The sequence below is a fragment of the Volvox carteri genome (assembly GCF_000143455.1).
Source record: "Volvox carteri f. nagariensis unplaced genomic scaffold VOLCAscaffold_92, whole genome shotgun sequence".
NCBI classification, from domain to species: domain Eukaryota; kingdom Viridiplantae; phylum Chlorophyta; class Chlorophyceae; order Chlamydomonadales; family Volvocaceae; genus Volvox; species Volvox carteri.
Window position 1 is genome coordinate 181663 of NW_003307635.1, and position 18364 is coordinate 200026.

General features: G+C 57.9%; 1 protein-coding gene across 1 annotated transcript; it reads left to right on the forward strand.

The window, feature by feature from the left end:
- Positions 1-343: 343 nt before the first annotated feature.
- Positions 344-15963, forward strand: VOLCADRAFT_121712 (uncharacterized protein; the record flags this gene model as incomplete). The annotated part of the gene is made up of 19 exons (XM_002958335.1): positions 344-569; positions 1093-1240; positions 1785-1933; positions 2895-2993; positions 3404-3469; positions 4108-4249; positions 4710-4786; positions 5047-5601; positions 6057-6131; positions 6463-7549; positions 7902-8592; positions 8943-9028; positions 9436-9569; positions 9609-10454; positions 10542-10646; positions 11015-11263; positions 11908-11991; positions 15215-15628; positions 15781-15963. The coding sequence occupies exons 1-19, from the start codon at positions 456-458 to the stop codon at positions 15961-15963; spliced, it is 5304 nt and encodes a 1767-aa protein (XP_002958381.1). The 5' UTR covers positions 344-455.
- Positions 15964-18364: the final 2401 nt, after the last annotated feature.

Sequence of the window (18364 nt, forward strand, 5' to 3'; positions counted from 1 at the left end):
AAAGCCTAAAGCCCCGGCTCACAACATTTCAATTTACATATGATCAATTATGCATGGGCATTTGCAAAGAGGCGTTGAACCCTATGCAGTGTCCTCTTTTGTATGCAGACCTAGGCGTCCTTCATAATCACGTCAGCATGGGGCCATCAGCGTATCTGCATCTTTGTGTGACTTCAGCTCTAGAGGGGCGGATTGCACGTTATCATTACGGCGATCGCGGCTGTCGCCCAACCGAGCTCAAGTTAAAAATGTACTGCACACCGGTAGGGTCAGTGCTTATGGGAGAGTCAACAATTTCAGCTCTTTATTTCCTTAAAATATTTTAATTGCACGGCCCGCACAGCACCTTGCACTTTTTCACAAGTTACACCTCAACCTGCAAATCCGGGAAAACTTGGACATCTCCCAAGTGCAGTCTCTGGAGAGTCGAAGGACCTATTAAGCCGTCAAAACCCATGTCAATCCTAGGGCCAAACGATCGCCGGCCCGAAGTGCAGTTACATGGCTCTACAGTCGCACACCTTCGGACGTGGCGAACGGAGTACGTTGATGAATACAGTGCGCCTAAGGTAAGGTTAAGGTGTGCTTTCCAATTATAAGCCAATATTGCTTCCAGAAGCAGTAGCTATGGGTTGCCTGTTATCACAGGAGCAACCCCACCCGCAGGAACCTTGACTCCGGCCGTGTCCAGCGCACCCGCGTGCGCATCCCCTCCGGCCTTGCTTGTTCTTCCTGTGATACTTTACACCTTTGCACTTCGGAGGTGTAGGCATTGCACAGCACAGACCGGCTTTGCATCCTGCATGTGCAAACCTAACCCTCAACGACGCAAATACCAAACGTGCCCGTACTAAGGCTGCGCGCCCTCCCACGGCTCCAAACTCTGGACCGAAGTGCGCCCATTTGCTTCGAAGGCTGCCGTCACAAGCACACCGCATCATTTCCACAGCTTTCCAACCAGCCCTGTCGTGCCTTCAGCCGTGAAGCAGGATGTCACACGCCCGCTCATTTTCGGAGCAACACCCTTCCAAAAAGCGCGACCCTCGCCTTCACCTGCTCCCGCTTTCCCCGCCAAACCATCTCCCTCCGCAGCTGGCGGAGGGAGTGCCGGCTGTGCGCGAGCAGATGGAGACCATAAACGCGCATGTGAGGACCCTGCAGGCGGCACACAGTCAGCCGAACGGCGCCACCGACCCCCTGCCAAAGGGCTTCCCGCCCGCATCCACGATGAGACACCCAGGTGAGTGGGTGGGCGGGCCGTCCAGGTGCCTCCGGAACTCAATATCGGATTCAGCAGCCAGGGCAGGGCAGGGCAGAGTAAATGCGGGTCGAGAGATGTCAGAGCAGGGCAGTGTAAGCTGGGCTAGGACAGGTTAATGCACCGTCTCTCTCCGCTCTGGACAGTCGGCCCAACCCCACAGGTAAGACGCTTGGGCCGCCATCTGTCCATTGTTAGGAGGACTTCTGGACAGAATATGACAGGGCCTTCTGGTCACGTTCACGATTGCAAAAACCAGTAAGCTTCTTCCTACAAGCTTTAACATTAGGCTTGTCTCTGCGACCATAAGAACACCTGGCATTTCCTGACAATTGCTGTGGAGCCGGGAACTACATTTCCGACGGCGTTAACGGTAACAGCCGATAGTAATGACATCACGTGCTGCACACCTGGCACGGACAGGACAGCCGGCCCCACAGCCGGTTTTTACGGGCATACCAATCCCCTATGCATGCCAAGCTGCCATGAGTCTCTTCGGGGTCCACTCGCCTATGCACATATGCAGGGGATTCGCCTATTGGTACAATGACCCGCGGGTCAGGGGCCGTGACGTCGCTCAAGGATTCTGTACTGTACGGCCAGGAGCAAACATGGGCACACTGGCGCGTTGCGGTGGACGGAAAGCCGCAGGATACAAGGCGGAAGTACCGCGGCGTTGGCGGTTGAAGAGGCGAGGGCACGGACCCTAAGTGCGGATGGAGGCGTTGGTTACAGCGGCGATGTTTGGAGCGGTGCGGTGCCGTGACCTGTGCATCTCTGCACAAAGTTCGAAATTCTGAGAGCTGCACGTATCGATACCTTGGCACAGCTAGAAGAGGCGCTGTGGTAAGCTACATCTGCCAACATGATGGCCGCGAGTTAGATGGCGGTGTGGCCCGGCACAGGTGCAAGATTGATGGAATTTTTGAACCAATAAAGTTTGTTGTGTACGTTGGGTGATGGACTTTGTATGTGCACTTCTAAACATGCATTTGTAGTGATGCACCGTAACTGTGTAGCGGGCTGATAAGAATGAAGTTCCCACGGTGTTGGAATAACGCGCATGTCACATTGCTCTCCTAGAATCTTACATCTTCGTGTCTTATTCTTTGATTACCACATAACTGATATAGTCTGGGCAATCTCGCCTGGTAATCATTCATCCTTTGTTTTGCACACGAGAGGATGCGGCGAACCCGTTCAGTCAGTTAAGGATCCAAGGATCCATTTCTATGGGGACATATTCTGTTTTGGTTATCTACTGTATGCACCGTTGTCACGAAATGATGAAGTGCTCTGTACCGACACCTCCAATATGGCGTCCCGTAATTTGTAAGCCTGGTCTCGTAAGGCCGGAAAAACGTCAGCCCTCGTCAAGTTATTGATGCAACGTAGGATGCAGTTGGTTCCGGCAATTTATCATTTACCAGGTCCCTAGGTTCTCGATATGGCAAGCACGGTCAGGCGCGAGGATGAGCCTTTAAGAAGTGGATACTCTTCTAGCAGCAGGGTGCTCCCGCAGAACACAAGAAAGCGGGCTGTGTCTTCAAAATATGATGTGCACAAGGTGCAAATGGCTTCTGAGATTGCAACCTGAGGGCGAAAGAAGCCAAAATCGCGCGCACATCCTGCGCAGGTTAAAGTTTGGCTGGGTGACAAACGGGACCACTACTACATCCTGTCGCGTTTCCTCATCAGTCGAAGCCTCACAATTACCAAGATTCCGAGCACGAAGGTAACCACCTTACGTCATCGGGGCTAGCCTGTTTTGCCCGCGCACGTGCAAGTCGTGTATGGGCGACAAAACAACGTTTACGGCCCCAACGGCATCATGAAATGCTAAAGCCCTCTTTGTCCTGCCTAAAGCATGTCATTACCCGGGGGGCCAGACAAGCTAAGCCAGGCTCAGCGTTTTAGTTCCAGCGTGCCCGCCCGCACCACGGCCACGCCCTCCCCCAGATTGCTGTGATAATCCCTGTGTACGGCAGGCGGCACTGCCTGTCCCAGAACGCCGTATCAACCAATATGTTACCCGCGTACGGCAGAAAGGTCCAGCAACACCTGTATCACCGCGTTTAGAACCCTGCAGGTGGTTGTGTCCACCTCTCCCAACATCTCGTCCTTAAATCGAACTCCCATACACAGGCAGTAAAGATTGCTTTGGACTTGAAGAAGCACCTGGTAGATCACGACAAGCTCAGCGTTAGCCAGGTGAGAAGGAGAGGAAAGACACTGTACGAAAGACACTGTTCAGCTATGTCGTACTGTACGGCAGGTGCGTACCATGCCCTTATGAAAACGTGTAAAACAGCGCATGAGAAATAGGCTGGCAGAAGGGGGCCCGCGTATTTTTGATGGGAAGGCTCAACATGGAGGCCTTGCCCAAAGCCGCCTCCAAATGGGCAGTCTGTCTGTCTGTGCGTCTATTACTGCACTTTCTGCGTTTTTATTTGGAGAATATGACATTAAAGACAAGGTATGAGTTCTAAGATGCAGCCTGGGGCTGAGGAATTCGGGTAAAGCAGCGTTAATTCGCAACAAACGTTAGGCCGATTAGGCTGAGCGCGCAGGGTGCCGTGCACGCATGTCGACGTGTCATTTGGCGACATAGGCCCCGGAAGCCTTGGGTGGAGCGTCACCAGCCGGTTTGCGGTCAGCAATGGGGGCCCCGGTTGACAGCGGTGGCGGTAGTCACAGCGCCAAATCGCCCACTCGCCTTTCCGCTGCCCGCATACTTACCGGAAACATGCCTACTGACAAACAGACATACAGACGGATAGACACTTTCCCGAAATTTGCGCACAGGCGCACGCCATGCATGCAAACAGCCGCGCACGTGTGCGCCTCAGGATGAGCTGGAGGGGACGCTGTTTTCGCTCATGCGGGAAAAAGGGTACGGCCAGCCGTACATTGATTGCTATCGTACTGTGTCGGAGTTTTACCAACTACGGCAACCCCTGGTCATCATTCTATGCGGCGCGCCGTGTACGGGTGAGTGGGATACGCCCAGAAGGGGGCAAAAGGGGAAAAAAACCCGCAGTGTAACATGTATGTACGGATATACAGCTGTACGACATCCTGCCGTACATGGAGGATCTGCGTTCTTCTCTATTCCAACGCCTCTTTCCTTGCCGCGTCCCCTTCTGTTCAACTCCGCTCGCACGGCCCTACCCAAGACCACTCTCCCCGCAACAAGTTGTATCTCGCATCACCGCCCTAAACCTCCCACACACACACACCCCTCCCGGTGCCGATGCCACGTTTTCAAATGCGTACATACATACATACATACATACATACATAAATACATACATGCACACACGGCCCCACTTACAACTCACGGCTCAGTTCATCAAACACCAGCACATGGCCGCATGCGAGCTGCGTTTCGCTGTAGGCGGGTTTCCCGCTTCAAACCCCCTCCGATCAACCCACCCCCCCGCACACACAGGCAAGTCCACGATCGCGCAGCAGCTGGCAGCTCGGCTCAACATGCCCAATGTGTTGCAAACAGATGTCATATGTGAGGTGAGAGGTGTGGGGTGGGGTGAGGGGTGAGGTGAAGGGTGAGGTGAAGGGTGAGGTGAAGGGTGGACCACACCACAACAGTGGTCGGGTGGTCATCGGGGGGCTCGCGAAGGCTGGGGACTGCCACGAAGCCCCCGCGTTACCTGTCAGATTGGATCAGTTTAGGTAGTTGGATGATTTTAAAAAACACACTGGCTTGCATTCCGCCCGCCCGCGTTCGATTCCCCCCTTACCCTGCCCTCCACCGCACCGCACCGCAGCTCATGCGACGTGGTGCTGGGGGCCCTCTGTGTCCCCGACCGCCGTGGTCACGTCCTGTGGACAGCAACGACCTCACCATCGCCTCGGACGCAGCGGCGACTGGGTTGGCCAGGGCCAGCACCCGCGACCCATGGGACATTGAAGAAAACCCACGCCCGGTACGACAAGATGCCCAATTCTCACCGCCGCCAGGCGCTGGAGGGACAGCAGAGGGATGTGGAGGTGGCGGCGACGGCGACGGCGCCGCCGTCAGCAACAAGAGCAACAACGGCGACAGCGGTACGGCATTCGTCCGCCAGTGTAGCGATGGCTGCGTCGCCGCCGCAAAGCCAGTGGCGGCGACGCGGGTAGCGGTTGGGACGAAGTGCGCAGGGGATCTGCAGGAGGGGCGTAAGAGGGAGTTGTGCGATGGTTGGGACAGAAGCGGTGGCGATGGTGGCGGCAACAACGGTGGCGGCGGCGGCAGTAGCACGTCTATGGATGCCTGGTTGCTGTCGGAGTTTCAGAGCGAGTGTCGCCATGTACGGCGGGCACTCCAGGGGGACTTTAACAAGGTAGGTTGTTCCGGAAGGGCGGCGGGAGGGGGGAGGGGGCGGTGAGGGGGAGCTGGTGAAGTGAGTGGGGGGAAGTAGATAGCCAGATGTATGTCGGGGGCTCAGGGATGTCGACAGCCTGGTGTGCTGAGCTAACGTATGTTGGTACGTGTGCGTCCATCCATCCGCCCATCCATCCATGCCCCCCTTCGCACCTGACATGCCCCCCCACATGGCCCTTCACCAGGCCCTGGGCCGCGATACGTGCGTGTACCCCGCAACCCCGGGGTCCCCATGAGCTCGGCACTCGAGGGTTTTTGTCCGCTGTGCACACACACACACACGCGTGTGTGTATGTATATATGCTCTTATGCAGATGTTTACCCCTCGTTTCCCGCTCTCATCCACCCGCTCGTGGCTCATCTTCCCCCCCTTCTCCCCCCCTTTCCCCCCCGATGCCCATTGTGTGTTGTAAGGCCCTCCAGGACGGCAAGCCGCTGATCCTGGAGGGCGTCCATTTGGATCCGGGGCAGCTGCTCAGGGAGCTGCAGGTCGGTTTTAGATCGGTTTTAGATCGGTTTTACAAGGTTTTGTTGTCAGGATTTATAAGACAGTGTGGCGCTATGTTAGCTTGGCTGTGCTCTTCCCTGTGATTTCTGTCGCCCTCCCCTCCTACCCACTTCCCCGCCTCCCCTCTATTCCGCTCCATTGCGTTCACCGATTCGCTGCTGTGTTGTAGCACTGACACTTTGCATGTGTGTCACGCTCTCATTCCCCCTCCCCCTCACCCTCCCTCTCCCGCTCCGCCGCCAAATCACGTCTTCATATCGCATTATGTACGACATTACGTCACCCACATCAAAAACGGGGGGGGTCTATCAGGATCTGGGTATCGTCATCCTGCCTGTGGAGCCCCCGCCAGCCACACCCGTCAGCAGCAGCAACCGGAGTGATCAGCGCTCCCCGCCGCCCCAGCTGGTGAGTCAGGGCAGTGCAGCCGGGTGGGGAGACTTAGCCGCCGCAGCCGCCTCCGTGCCTGTCGTCGTCGGAGCGGCATTTGATGGTGCGGGAGGTGCTGATGAAGGGGAGGAGGAGGAGGAGAAACTCGATCGACGCAGCGGCAGCGGCGGCGACAGTGAAAGGGAGGGCGAGATCCGCGGTTCGACGTGGGGGCTGCGACGGTGGCAGCCATCGCCGCCTCCGTTGGGTGCATCCGACGGGCGGCAGCAGCAGTCGCCGCAGCCGGAACTATCGCCGCCGCCGCCGCCGCGGCTGCCGTACACGCGGACGTGTGCAAAGCATGTGTCTTGGGGCTGCCCGGCGAATGGTGGCGACGTCCCGGGGGCCAGTCTGGGAGAGATCCCGCGGGGGGCCGCGGGTGAGGAAGTGGGAGGAGGCGAGGGGGGAAAGACGCGCGAGGCGGCGGGGGCGGAGGATGCTGACAAGGCGGGGGAGGAAGGGCATTCCCGAGACGGTGAGGAGGAGGAGGACGAGGACGGGCGTAGGAGCGGAAGTGGAAGCGGATGCGGCGGTGGCGGTGTTGGTGGCGGCAGCGCTTTGCGCCGGCGGCGGCGGCGCGCGGCGTTGCGAGCGGCGGCGACGGCGGTGCCGCAGCGGCTATCACAGATCCGTCCGTCGGCTTCGGCAGCGCCGCAGGTCAGGGTCGCGGCGGCGGTGGCGACGCCGCCGAAGCCGACGGCGGCGGGGGCGGGGGCCGTACCTCCTTCGGGGATGACATCGAGTGCTACGGAGAGGCATCGGGGATTGGAGGAACGGGGAGACGGCGATGAGAGCGGACGCGTACGGCAACACGCAGTCTCATTGACCCACGGGTCATGTCTCGCAGCTGCTCCCGCCACGGCCCCGGGGTTGACGGTTGACACGGCGGCGGGCGAGCTGGATGAGCGGGACAGCCTGGAGCGATGTAGGTACGGCAGGCAGGTTGTTGTACGACACGGTTACACATGCTGTGAGTGCCTTTGCGTGCAATCGATGCTGAAGGAAAGGGGGTAGCGGTGAAGGCCGGCGTGCAGTCTAATCTTTGGCCTAGTGGCCGCCGCCGGTGTATTGTCGGCAGCGGTGAAAAAATGAATGAGCTATGCGCCCGGCCTCCCGCAGCACCCCCCAATGCATTTCCGCATCACCCCTGTCGTGTTTGTTAGTTGTGTGGTGATTGCATTGGCCGTCACCGTGAAGGTGAATTTCCTGTTATATCCCCCTGTTATATCCCCCTTTGATAGAAGAGGTGGTTCGCATGATTTGCCTATCCAGGTGGAGCGGGGTGTCATCCCACGGCGGCAGCAGCCCGCGTGCGCCGCCAGACGACCTCGACGATGGAGCGTCTGACGTCAACAACTATGGCGACGCCGACACTGACGGCGCCGTCAGCGGCGGCAGCTCGCCGCTGCGCGGCGCGTCACCAACTCCGCCGTCCCCGCCGCCGCCGCCGCCGCCAACCTCATTGGATAATCTCAACGATGCGCTTCCGCCGCTCCGTCGGGCGAAATCCCACCCGGCCCTCTTCACCGCTGACAGTTCCGCCGCGGCACCCGTCGACCTGCAGGAAGGGGATCCGTCGGCGGAAAACGAGGTCGTACATTCGGCGGCGGACAGGGCAGTACGGTGGCCCAGTGGGTTGCAGTGGGCTGATGGGGGGGACGATGGCGGCGGCAGCGGCGGCGGCGGCGGCGGCGGGAGCATGTTTAGCGCCGCCGCACAAACCACGCCAAGTGGTGAAGTGGACACCGTGGCGGCGGCGCCGCCGCCGCCGCCGCCACCACCGCCGCCAGTCTTGCGGCGTCCGGATCGGTCTCGGAGCCACCAGCTGCTGTATTCAGCGGCAGTGACGGCGACGGGGCCACCAGGCCCCCCTCCCCAGGCGCTCCCTCATCCGCTGCCGTACCATCTCCAGCAGTCACCCGCCCGGGAAGGTGGGGGGTTGGATGTGAGTGGAAGGGGCTTCTGTCGCAACGGCAGCCTCTCCTCGATGGATATGCTCAGCGTCAGGAACAGGTGCGACAATGAGAAAAAACTTTTTGTGTGTGTTGGGGGCGGGCCTCGAACCCGGCGCTGAGATGGGAACAGCTTGGAAAGGAGGAAGGAGGAGGAGCAGCAGTAAGAGATTCAGTACAAGCGGACAAAATCAAGACGAGACAGACAGGAGTTCAAAGAGGGCCTTCAACGTGTTGTTGGGAGCGCAACACCCTTCCTGGCGCCTTCTTGGCTATGACCTGATGTACGTCTGTCTGTATGTATGTATGTATGTATGTATGTATGTATGTATGTATGTATGTATGTATGTATGTATGTATGTATGTATGTATGTATGTATGTATGTATGTATGCCCCTTGGTCTGCCGCAGTCTGGCTGGTATCCTCCGCATGGGCAGTGTGGCCCACGGGTCGCGGCACAGCCCCTCACCTCGAATACACCGTGGGGGGCTGCCGGGTGAGTGAAGGTCGTTCGGGGGGGGGAGGGGTCGGGGGGGGGAGAGAAAGGCGGGAGCAGGGGAAGTAGGAGGAGGGTGAAGTGAAGTGAGTGGGGGAGCTGCAGGGCCCCCTAGGTGGGTGTCCTGCTTCCGGTTGCCCTCCCCGCTAGACAGCGGGATGTCCTTAGAACCCATCCTCCTTTGGAGACCCTCGACTGATGGATTTATTTTCTCCTCCCGCCGCATACACAGTCGCACACGCATACACTCACACGTGCACGGCTAGCTTTACGTCGGCAGTTGATGGTCTTGGCATTCATCATTATCATCATCATCGTCATCGTGTGATCTCCCCTTAAGGCCACCCACTCACCCACCCACTCACCCACTCACGCGGGCTGCTGTCCCACCCACCGCCCTAATCCAGGCCGCGCGGGTAGCAGCTGCGCCACCTCCCCCGACACCGCCGCCGGCCCCACCCCCGTCGCCCACGTCCTCACCCGGGTCGCACCGCCGCGCACCACCGGCACCGCTGCAGCCGCCCACACACCGCCCGCGCACGTGAGTGTGCCGAGTCACCATCACACCGCTCATCTGCAGCTGGCGCCTCATGACGTACTACTGCTACAACAACAACAACAACAACAACAGCAGCCGGGACTGCCGCCGCCGCTGGTGCCGTCACAGCAGCCCCAGCCGCCGGAGCGGCAGCAGCTACAGCCGCTGAGGAGAGGGCAGCAGCAGGACGCGATTTCGCAGGACGCACCACCGGCGAAACACCAGTACCAGTACCAGCACCAGCACCAGCATCAGCACGTACAGAAGCAGCAGCTGAAGCTGACGCAGGAACAGGAGCAGCCGGGAGGCAATCCAAGGGGCGGCGGTGCCGCCATCGGAACTGCCGGAGATACTGGTGACGAGGAGGACGGTGCGGGTGCGGGTGATGGGAATGCAGGTGGTGGTGAAGGTGGTGGTGGTGGTGAAGGTGGTGGTGAAGGTGGTGGTGAAGGTGGTGGTCATGGCGATGTGGGGGTTGCAGGGGGCGCGCTGCCGGGAGTGGTGCGGGTGCGGGTTCAGGGCTGTTCGGTGCCCGGGGGGGAGGAGGCGACGGAGGGCGGTGCCGTGATACCGCCAATGGAAGCGAGAAGACGGAATGCGGCCGCCGCCGCCGCCGCAGCGGCAGCGGTGGCGGCCGCGGCCTCGGCAGGAGAAGTGGCGGCGGTAGCAGTGGTAGTAGCGGAACGGGTGTCTCTGGACCGCCGTGAACCAGAAGTTGCTGACGCGGACCGGAGCCCCTGGGTGACCACCGAGCCCGAGCAGGACTCGGGGGGTTGCATGCGGCCACAACGACGGCAACCGCAGGAGGCGCCGCACCACCATCACCACCACCACCACAACCCCCAGCAGGAACAGCAGCAGGAGGGGTGCCCGCAAGAGGTGGAGGAGGTGGGGCAAGGAAAGGAGGCGGCGGGAGCTACAGCCAATGTGGCAGCGGGAGGAGGGGCGGCTACAGCTGCACCCGCACCCTCACAGCCGCCAGCCGGGGCCACCGATGGAGGTGCTGGAGGGGGAGCGGGAGGGGGAGGGGGGGCGTCTCTTCCGCCCCTCTTCGTGCCAATAGTGTTGCGAATGAGCGAGGTGAGTGAGTGAGTGGCAATGATACAATCGAGTTGTCCCTTAGGCACCCAGACAGTTAGTTTAGGTTAGATGGGCTCTTGGGCCCTGTCCGTCACCCCCACGTGGAGGCACATCCCCGTGTGTGTGTGTGTGCGACTCCTATCTTGATTACTTTCCTGAGCGGCTTTTGCCGCCCTTGTGTCCCTCCCCATAAGCTATTGCTGTTGGTCGGCATGCTACGGCTACTGGCATTGCTACTGCTGCTGCTGCTGCTACTGCTGCTACTGAACTGGCGCTGTTCCGCCTGATCGCCTCTTCGTAACAATCCATCCAACTACCAAATTACACCCGACCCCACCACATACCCACCACCATACGTGCCCCTGCAGGCCGACCACCGTCTGGCTCTTGAGGACAATACGGCAGTGTACGACAGGGGCGGCGCTGGCGGCGGCGGGGGCGGTGCTGGCGGCGGCGGCGCCGACAGCACCCGCGCCACCATTGCCACTGGTGACATGGTGCTGGCGGGGCGGGGGGTCGCGGCTGTGGGCGGTGGGGAGTGCGAGGGCCCGGGAGTGGAGGAGGTGCTGCGGAGGGCCCAGTCCATTCAGCGGTACCTGTGCGGCTTTGAATGCCAGGTGAGCCGCGAGCCGCTCTTGAGGGCCGACCCATGGGTCAATCTGGTGCTCTTGCCTGTGTCGGTGGTGGCGCGGAAAGAAGCAGGGGTCCGGTCCATGTAATGTGTAGTCGTGGCGGAGGCGGCGGAGGTGGCGGAGGAAGGAGGGAAGGAGGGAAGGAGGGCCAATGCGGGGGTTGGGGGGGAAGGCGGGGGGCGTTAGGGTAATGAAGGGGTTGCTCAGATGGCGGTGAGATGGGGGGGAAAGGACAGGGCTGTGGCGGTGTTTGCCCTAGTCGTACATTTATCGCGCGGGGAGGGAGAGGTGAAGCCGGATATGATAATGCAGATTAAGAGGAGGAGGAGGAGAAGGAGGAGTGCTGCAGTACGAGCTATAGCAATAGTTCGGAGTAACCACCTCCGGCACTGTCTTCCTTTCCTCTTTCTCCCCTCCCCTCCCTCTACTACTGAAGTCATCACTGGTCAGTTGCCGCATTCGTCTCCTCCTGGACTGTACCCGTCTACCTCGGGTATCTGATTCACTCGCCGGTCGTTCGTCTTCAACCCCTCTCCCTTTCACCCCACCCCCCCACCGGCCCATTGATGGATTCGGATGGAACGAATACTGTGTGGCGGGGCCTTATCCACGGTGGGCAACACGCACAGGGTATGCCGGTAGTCAACGTCCAGTACGGCAACTTCAATGAGGCGCTTGACGTACTGCACGAGTACGTCCTCATGTGTATCCAGGTGGGCGTTATAACGTTCCAATTTGTTGATTGTTCGTCTGCATGTTTGTCCGCCTCGACGGCCTCCCAGTCCGCTAGCACGCAAGCTCCCAGCAGGCACCGAACCCGAAAGCATTGCAGCAGGACGCTCGTTTCCCACCCCCCATCAATGAAGGTGTGGCGGCCGGGTTTCCGTTAGTTAGTTCGTTATTAGTTCGTTAGAGTTTCCACTTTGATGTGTGACATTCCGTCGGACAGAGTCTGCGCGCATGTCACACCATGTTTTGTTTCACGTCTGTCTGTCTGTATGTATGTCCTCCTGGCTTCGCGTCCTCACTCCGGCTCCGCCGCCACCTGCCCCTCAATTCGGGGTGTCGGAACCCCGTCCTACACACACACCCTCACACACACACAGTCACGACCTTCCCCGCCCACCACAAAAAAAGCAGGAAATTAAATTTCACCCACGGCCATTGCTTGACCCACCGCAGGCAGCCATGGAACAGTTGTACGAAAACCGGGGTAGCGACCACGACGTCGGGTCGGCGGCGGCTGTGACGGCGGCAGTAGCAGCTGCGGCGGCGGCAGCCGCGACAGCGCAATAGCAGTCACGACAATCGACAATGCGCAGCGGGTGGCATATATGGGGCGTATTGCGGTTGGGGTGGTTGGGTTGGTTAGGTGGTCGTTGGTGCAACACGTGGCGGCGTGGGATGCGGTTTAGTGCGGGAAGAGGGCTAGGGAGGAGCTGTAGCGGTGAGTGATGGTCCGCTAGGGACAGCCGACCTTTCGGTGTTCTGCGAGTTGCGGATATGGTGAAGGCGGATGCTGCAGATGGGGTGGAGGTGGAGGAGGAAAGGATAGAGGAGGAGGGCGTTGAGGGAGTTGAACGCGGAGGGCGTAACGCGGCAAAACAAGCATCATTAAACGTCAGCTTCCCTACCATACCATCAACGGGAGATATACATACGTAATTACACACATGCGTAATTGCAACATGAAAGAGTGAGGAGCCCAGTCCAGGCCGTCTGGAGACGTAAGGTATACTTGAAGTTTGGTTTTTCTCGGCATTGTGAAGTTGATATGAGTTGGAGTGAGCAGACATCGGTATTTGAGTTGTAAACAACAGTACAATGTATGTGCTACAGGGCGCCACAGGGCCGAGTGCGTCGCCCGTACACACATCCTACCTGGGTACCGAGGCTACAATTACATGAATCGACACGCGGCTCAACCTCCCCTCGACGTCCGCACCTTGGTTGCTGGCCACCTACCCTCCTAGCCAGCTCTAGCCAGCCCTAGCCAGCACTAGGCAGCACTAGGCAGCTCTAGCCAGCCCTAGCCAGCCCTAGGCAGCCCTAGGCAGCCCTAGCCAGCCCTAGGCAGCCCTAGGCAGCCCTAGGCAGCTCTAGCCAGCCCTAGCCAGCCCTAGGCAGCACTAGGCAGCACTAGTCAGAGGAGGTATATTGAGGGCCTCTGCTCACCACAGGACATGCACCTGGTAACCAACCTTGCAGATACCCAGCCACCGTGTCTAGCAACGGGACACCGGGCAAGAAGGCGTCCAAAGCGGCGATAGGGCCCTCCAGGAGGATATCTTACATCACGACTGGGCTCCTACTGCGACATTTGTTATGCCTGTGAAAGGCGACGGGAATGCGACGGCAGCGATATCGCTCCTGTGGAACCCTCCCGGCGCTTTGCACCCACCGTCAGCCGTCACGTGATAAAGGCACAAAAAGTGCTTAGGAGTGTTAACAATCCCCGCCTCTCCTGCATTCCCCTGTTTTCAGCATCTTTCTCTTTTGCTTTCCTGATAGGGGCGCAACCCTGCAGCACTGTTGTATATAAAACTGTACAAATGTACAGCGACGACGATAAGGTGTCAATGCGCTTGCTCCCATCGCTTGCCACAACCCAAACGATTTTGCATAAGCAGCGCGCTCGAACTTGTATACACACGCAAGCACACACGAATAGATTCAGGTTTTACGCGCGGTCATCAGACACGTATGGGGCGATACATGGGGCCGAACCTTGCACCGTACGTGCTTTATACATTCCTGGTTACATGACAGCACATACTGACCTACAAACCTACCGCAGCACACCACTGATCAGGTCTCGGTTCCTTTGTCACCTCATTCACCTCAAGCGAAAACGAAGCAGTTTGAATTACGCTACCTTCATACAAAAAAAAGGACACCCTGCGCCCCGCTGGGCGCCGGAAGCACCTCGCACGCCTTTGCATAGAGACGCCAGACCTGTTGACTCCCGCGATGGAGCCCGGCAGTGACAACAAAACATTATTATTAGCATTTGTCATAAGCAAAGCAAGGAGCTCATCTTTAGAATGAATTCAAATTACCCCCCCTGCTGCGAACCCACTAATGAGTGAAGCGTTGTGTCGTTTGCTTGTTTCCAGCAGATGCCCACTTCGCCGACGGCATACATACATTTGTACGACCAAATATGGCCTACCGTACAACCATCCTGCCATTTCACTCGTCCAACGAACCCTGCGGGAACCTGTCCAATGAAGACATGCATTCATGCACGTAACGCCTACGAGAGAACCGACGATGGAGCTCAATACGTTGGTTGAATGCAACCCGGTAACTCTTCGACCTTCGCATCGCTTTTGCTCTAAGTTTACCCCCCGTGTACAAATGTCTGCCTCTTTGTCCGTAGGTATGTATGCACGCATGCTGCACGCCAACTAACACCAGCTGAAGAGCGGGCAACTCCAAATCGCGCCCGAGCATAGAAACAAACCCCCGAACATGGGGGTACAATCCCTCGGTTGAAACTCGCTGCCACTCTAGCTCCCTCATTGCATCCGCCAGCTTTTGAACGAGAACACCCCCTGGGCATCTGCTAGTGAGAGGCATGAAGCCAGGGGAACCTCCAAGATTTCGCTGCTAAACTACTGTTAAGTCGCCACAAAACAGGAATATCGGATGGATAGATGCGTTCATCGCCACAGCAAATCTCTTCTCGCAATGCTGCTTCTTCAAGGTGAAGTACGGCACGAACGCCATCGAATCGCTCAACAGCCTTCACAGTAGGTGAAGTACGGCAGCAACCACTCGAACCGCCGCCGCCGTCGGGGGGGGCTGGTATTGCACCAGCGGCCACCGCTCGGCAGCGGCAGCAAAGTAGGGGCATCAAAACCACCGTTGCTTGACGTTGGGCGGCTGCTTGTGCTGCTGCTGCTGCTGCTGGTCCAACTGGTCCGTCCGCAGGTGCTAGCACAACACGCTGCAGCTGACACATCCTCATCCATGCACAAGTCAAACACGGGGATGCAGTACACGCCGGAAAGTGGCAAGATGGATGCCGATGGCGCCGCTGAGGACGATGCCGCCGCTGGCGCTGCCGGCGATGGCATTGGCGTCGCAGCTAGCGATGTGGATGCAGGTGCAGGTGCAGGTGGAGATGCCGCTGGCGATGCGGGCCATAGCGACCGCAATGCCGATGGCGGCCGTGGCAAGCCACGCTGCGACCCGCAGGTCGTCGCCGTCCGCTCACTGGCGCTGCGCTTAAAGTGCTTTCCTGCCACTGGCGGCGCCGCCGCTGCTGACATAGCCGGCGCCGCTGCTGCCGGCATTAACGCCGTCTCGTCTTTGTCAGCAGCTTGCAGCACTGATAACTTACAGGTTATTTTCTCTGCTGATTCACTTCCCACACAGCCAAACACTCCCGCCACAACGAGAGTCCAGTACGAGTTTGCCCGTGCCCAGCCCATGTGAGATCCGTGGGGGCTTAGAATGATATTGCGGTGCCCCGGGCTTCGCATCCACCCGGCCAGGACCTCCAACTCGCTGTGGAAACCTTCCGCCACGATCTCAGCCACATGCCAGCAGTGGACGCCCTCCGCGGCCACTCGGCTGGCGGGGGTACTGCCGTCAGCGCCAGTCCGGCCGTGGTAACCGTTTGCGGCCATGTCGCAGCTGCGCCGCTGCGCGGCGCGCGAAATTCGGGCATCGGCTGAGAGGGCCGGGAGGCCGCCATACAGCCAGCGAATGAGGTTGACCAGCTCCAACATGTCCAGTAATGAGGACGGATTGTTGTGTTCGCTGATTTCCTGTTGGAAGTCGTGCGACAATGCAGGCCGCACTGCTCGTTCCTGTAATTTCGGGGCATGCAGTTGGGGGCAGAAAAAAAAGACGTTATAGAATAAAATATCTTTAAAAATATCGGTAAGTTTGGGGAATGGGAGTTTGAGCCCGCTGAAGTAGCTCTGCATGGAGAAGCCTATGTAGGTCTATTTTGTGGCTCACGGCGCCAAACATGTAGGCGGCTCAAAACCTTCACATAGCTAAATTTTTGATTTCAGTAACACCGCGAAACTCTAGAGATCTTGCCTGGTGGCGTTGAACAGGCGAATCCTCGCCATCGCGCTTCCGAGAAAACAAACTTGAACTGCGGAAAAATTTCATACTTCTTAAATACCTATATAATTTGCAGGATGTATTAAAGCCCACAGATGTTTATCGGGACAGCCTATCCCTGATCCTTGAATATGTTTGAGCTGCAATCATAAAAGGTGGGCTGGAGTGTACCGCGAGCACGGGCAGCAACAGGCAAGGTGATTTGATTCCCCGTGCACCCGCCAAAGCTACTTGATTACATGTATTATACGAACTTTTATGCGATGTGCTTTTCTCCGGTACTTTCTCATGATGTTAGCGTATCCCAACGTGAGCTTGTGACCTGCACCCGCAGGAAATCCCAGCCACCTATTGAGATTTAAAAAAAATTGTTGAGAAGTCATTTGCATATTTTGCATAGTTTCCAGGCGGGAACGGCAACCAGATGCCTGTTCAGGACTTGCTGGTCCACAGCTATCTCCTTATCGTTACATTCATCGTTGCTTGGACCATTCATTACCACTCAAACACGCGTGCGGTTACTACCCTCGTAGTCCGCTGTTCCGTTTCTCGGCAACATGCATGCAACATCTGCATCGTGCACACAAATGTGATTTCGCGTACGCGCACGGGCGCACGCTTTGCTCATATTTGCTGGCATGGTAACCGTTGTTGCTTATTCTAGGTGCGTTTGAACATATATTTCCCAAGCATCGAAACCCTGAGGTTCCGAGTCCCGAGTTCCGACTTCGCTCAAGGCAAGCTTTCCATCTTACAACTGAAGCGCGCGCGCGTGTGCTGACTGAACCCCGTCGCAGTGCAGCGAAGAGTTTCATTATCCGACTCTGACGGAAATACATATTGTATGTCTCGTTACACTATGTTCCTTATGTGCTTCCCCTTTTCCCCCGTCTCAAAGGAGGCTAGGACACAGGGTCAGGGAGAGCAATTCTTTGGGCTGCCCCGGGTCTCGAGCAGGCCGGCCGGCAAGCCTCGGGTCGGCGATGTGTGCACGCGCATAGCAAAGAAGCTTGCCTTCCTGGATAACGTCGGACTGCCACCCACCTTAGTTCACCGTATCGCGCGGCCTATATCCAGCTACCTAGTTACCTCCCACTATCTATCCACCAACTGGGTCTCAGAACTGCTAACTGCGGGGTTTAGTCGCAAGGAAAAGGACTTCCAAAGGGTTCGAACCGCGATACTCTCAAGGCGCTGTCGTTGAGTCACCAGGCACCAAAGTGGGGGCGTCCAACGCACGGAGGCGAGGAAGCAACCGAAGAGTGCAATAAGATGGAAGTAGTAAGCCTGCTTAATGTGAGCATGGTTAGCTTAACCGTGGTGACCTTAGCATCCTTTGAGCCATCTACGAGATTAAGGAGGGCTGGAAATATGAGATCCAAGATAAATCTATGGATCTGGATCTGACGCATGGGATCCATGGACCTTCCGTGCTGTGAAGGGTCGCGCGAGTACCACACTGGGTACATCCCCCCCTTCGCTGTCCGGTGGCACAGACAGTAGCGGACCAACTCACTCTGTCGATGGGATTGCCAGTCTCACGTGAACAACTTTGGCTTGTCCAAGCCCCACAAACAGTGCAACAATGTGTTTGGGATGTTGTGGCTCTTGCTGCGATGTCAGCATGAGAGACGATATACATGGCTGCAGCCATGAAAACTAACCCGGCACTGTTACCTGGCCCTTCCCTTACGGAAGGAGCCATTTGTCGAGTTATTGTTGACTTTTGGGGCCGCCTTAGGGTTTCGCAGCTCTGGGAGTTCCACGGAAAGGATGGGATTCTGTTGGGGCACATCACTCCTCCTTGCGAATTGTGTCAGGCAAATTGTTATGTTCACGGGAGCGGTCACCGATGGACGATTAGTTATCACCTATTTTGCTTCTTTTTCAGATTCACTCAATGGGAGGCTCATGCCTCTTTCAGAAATGGTTGTGGGTCCTGAGCCTTTCCCTTGGTCGTGCTTTTGACTGTCTAGATGACTTGCGTTGTCTCATTTGGGT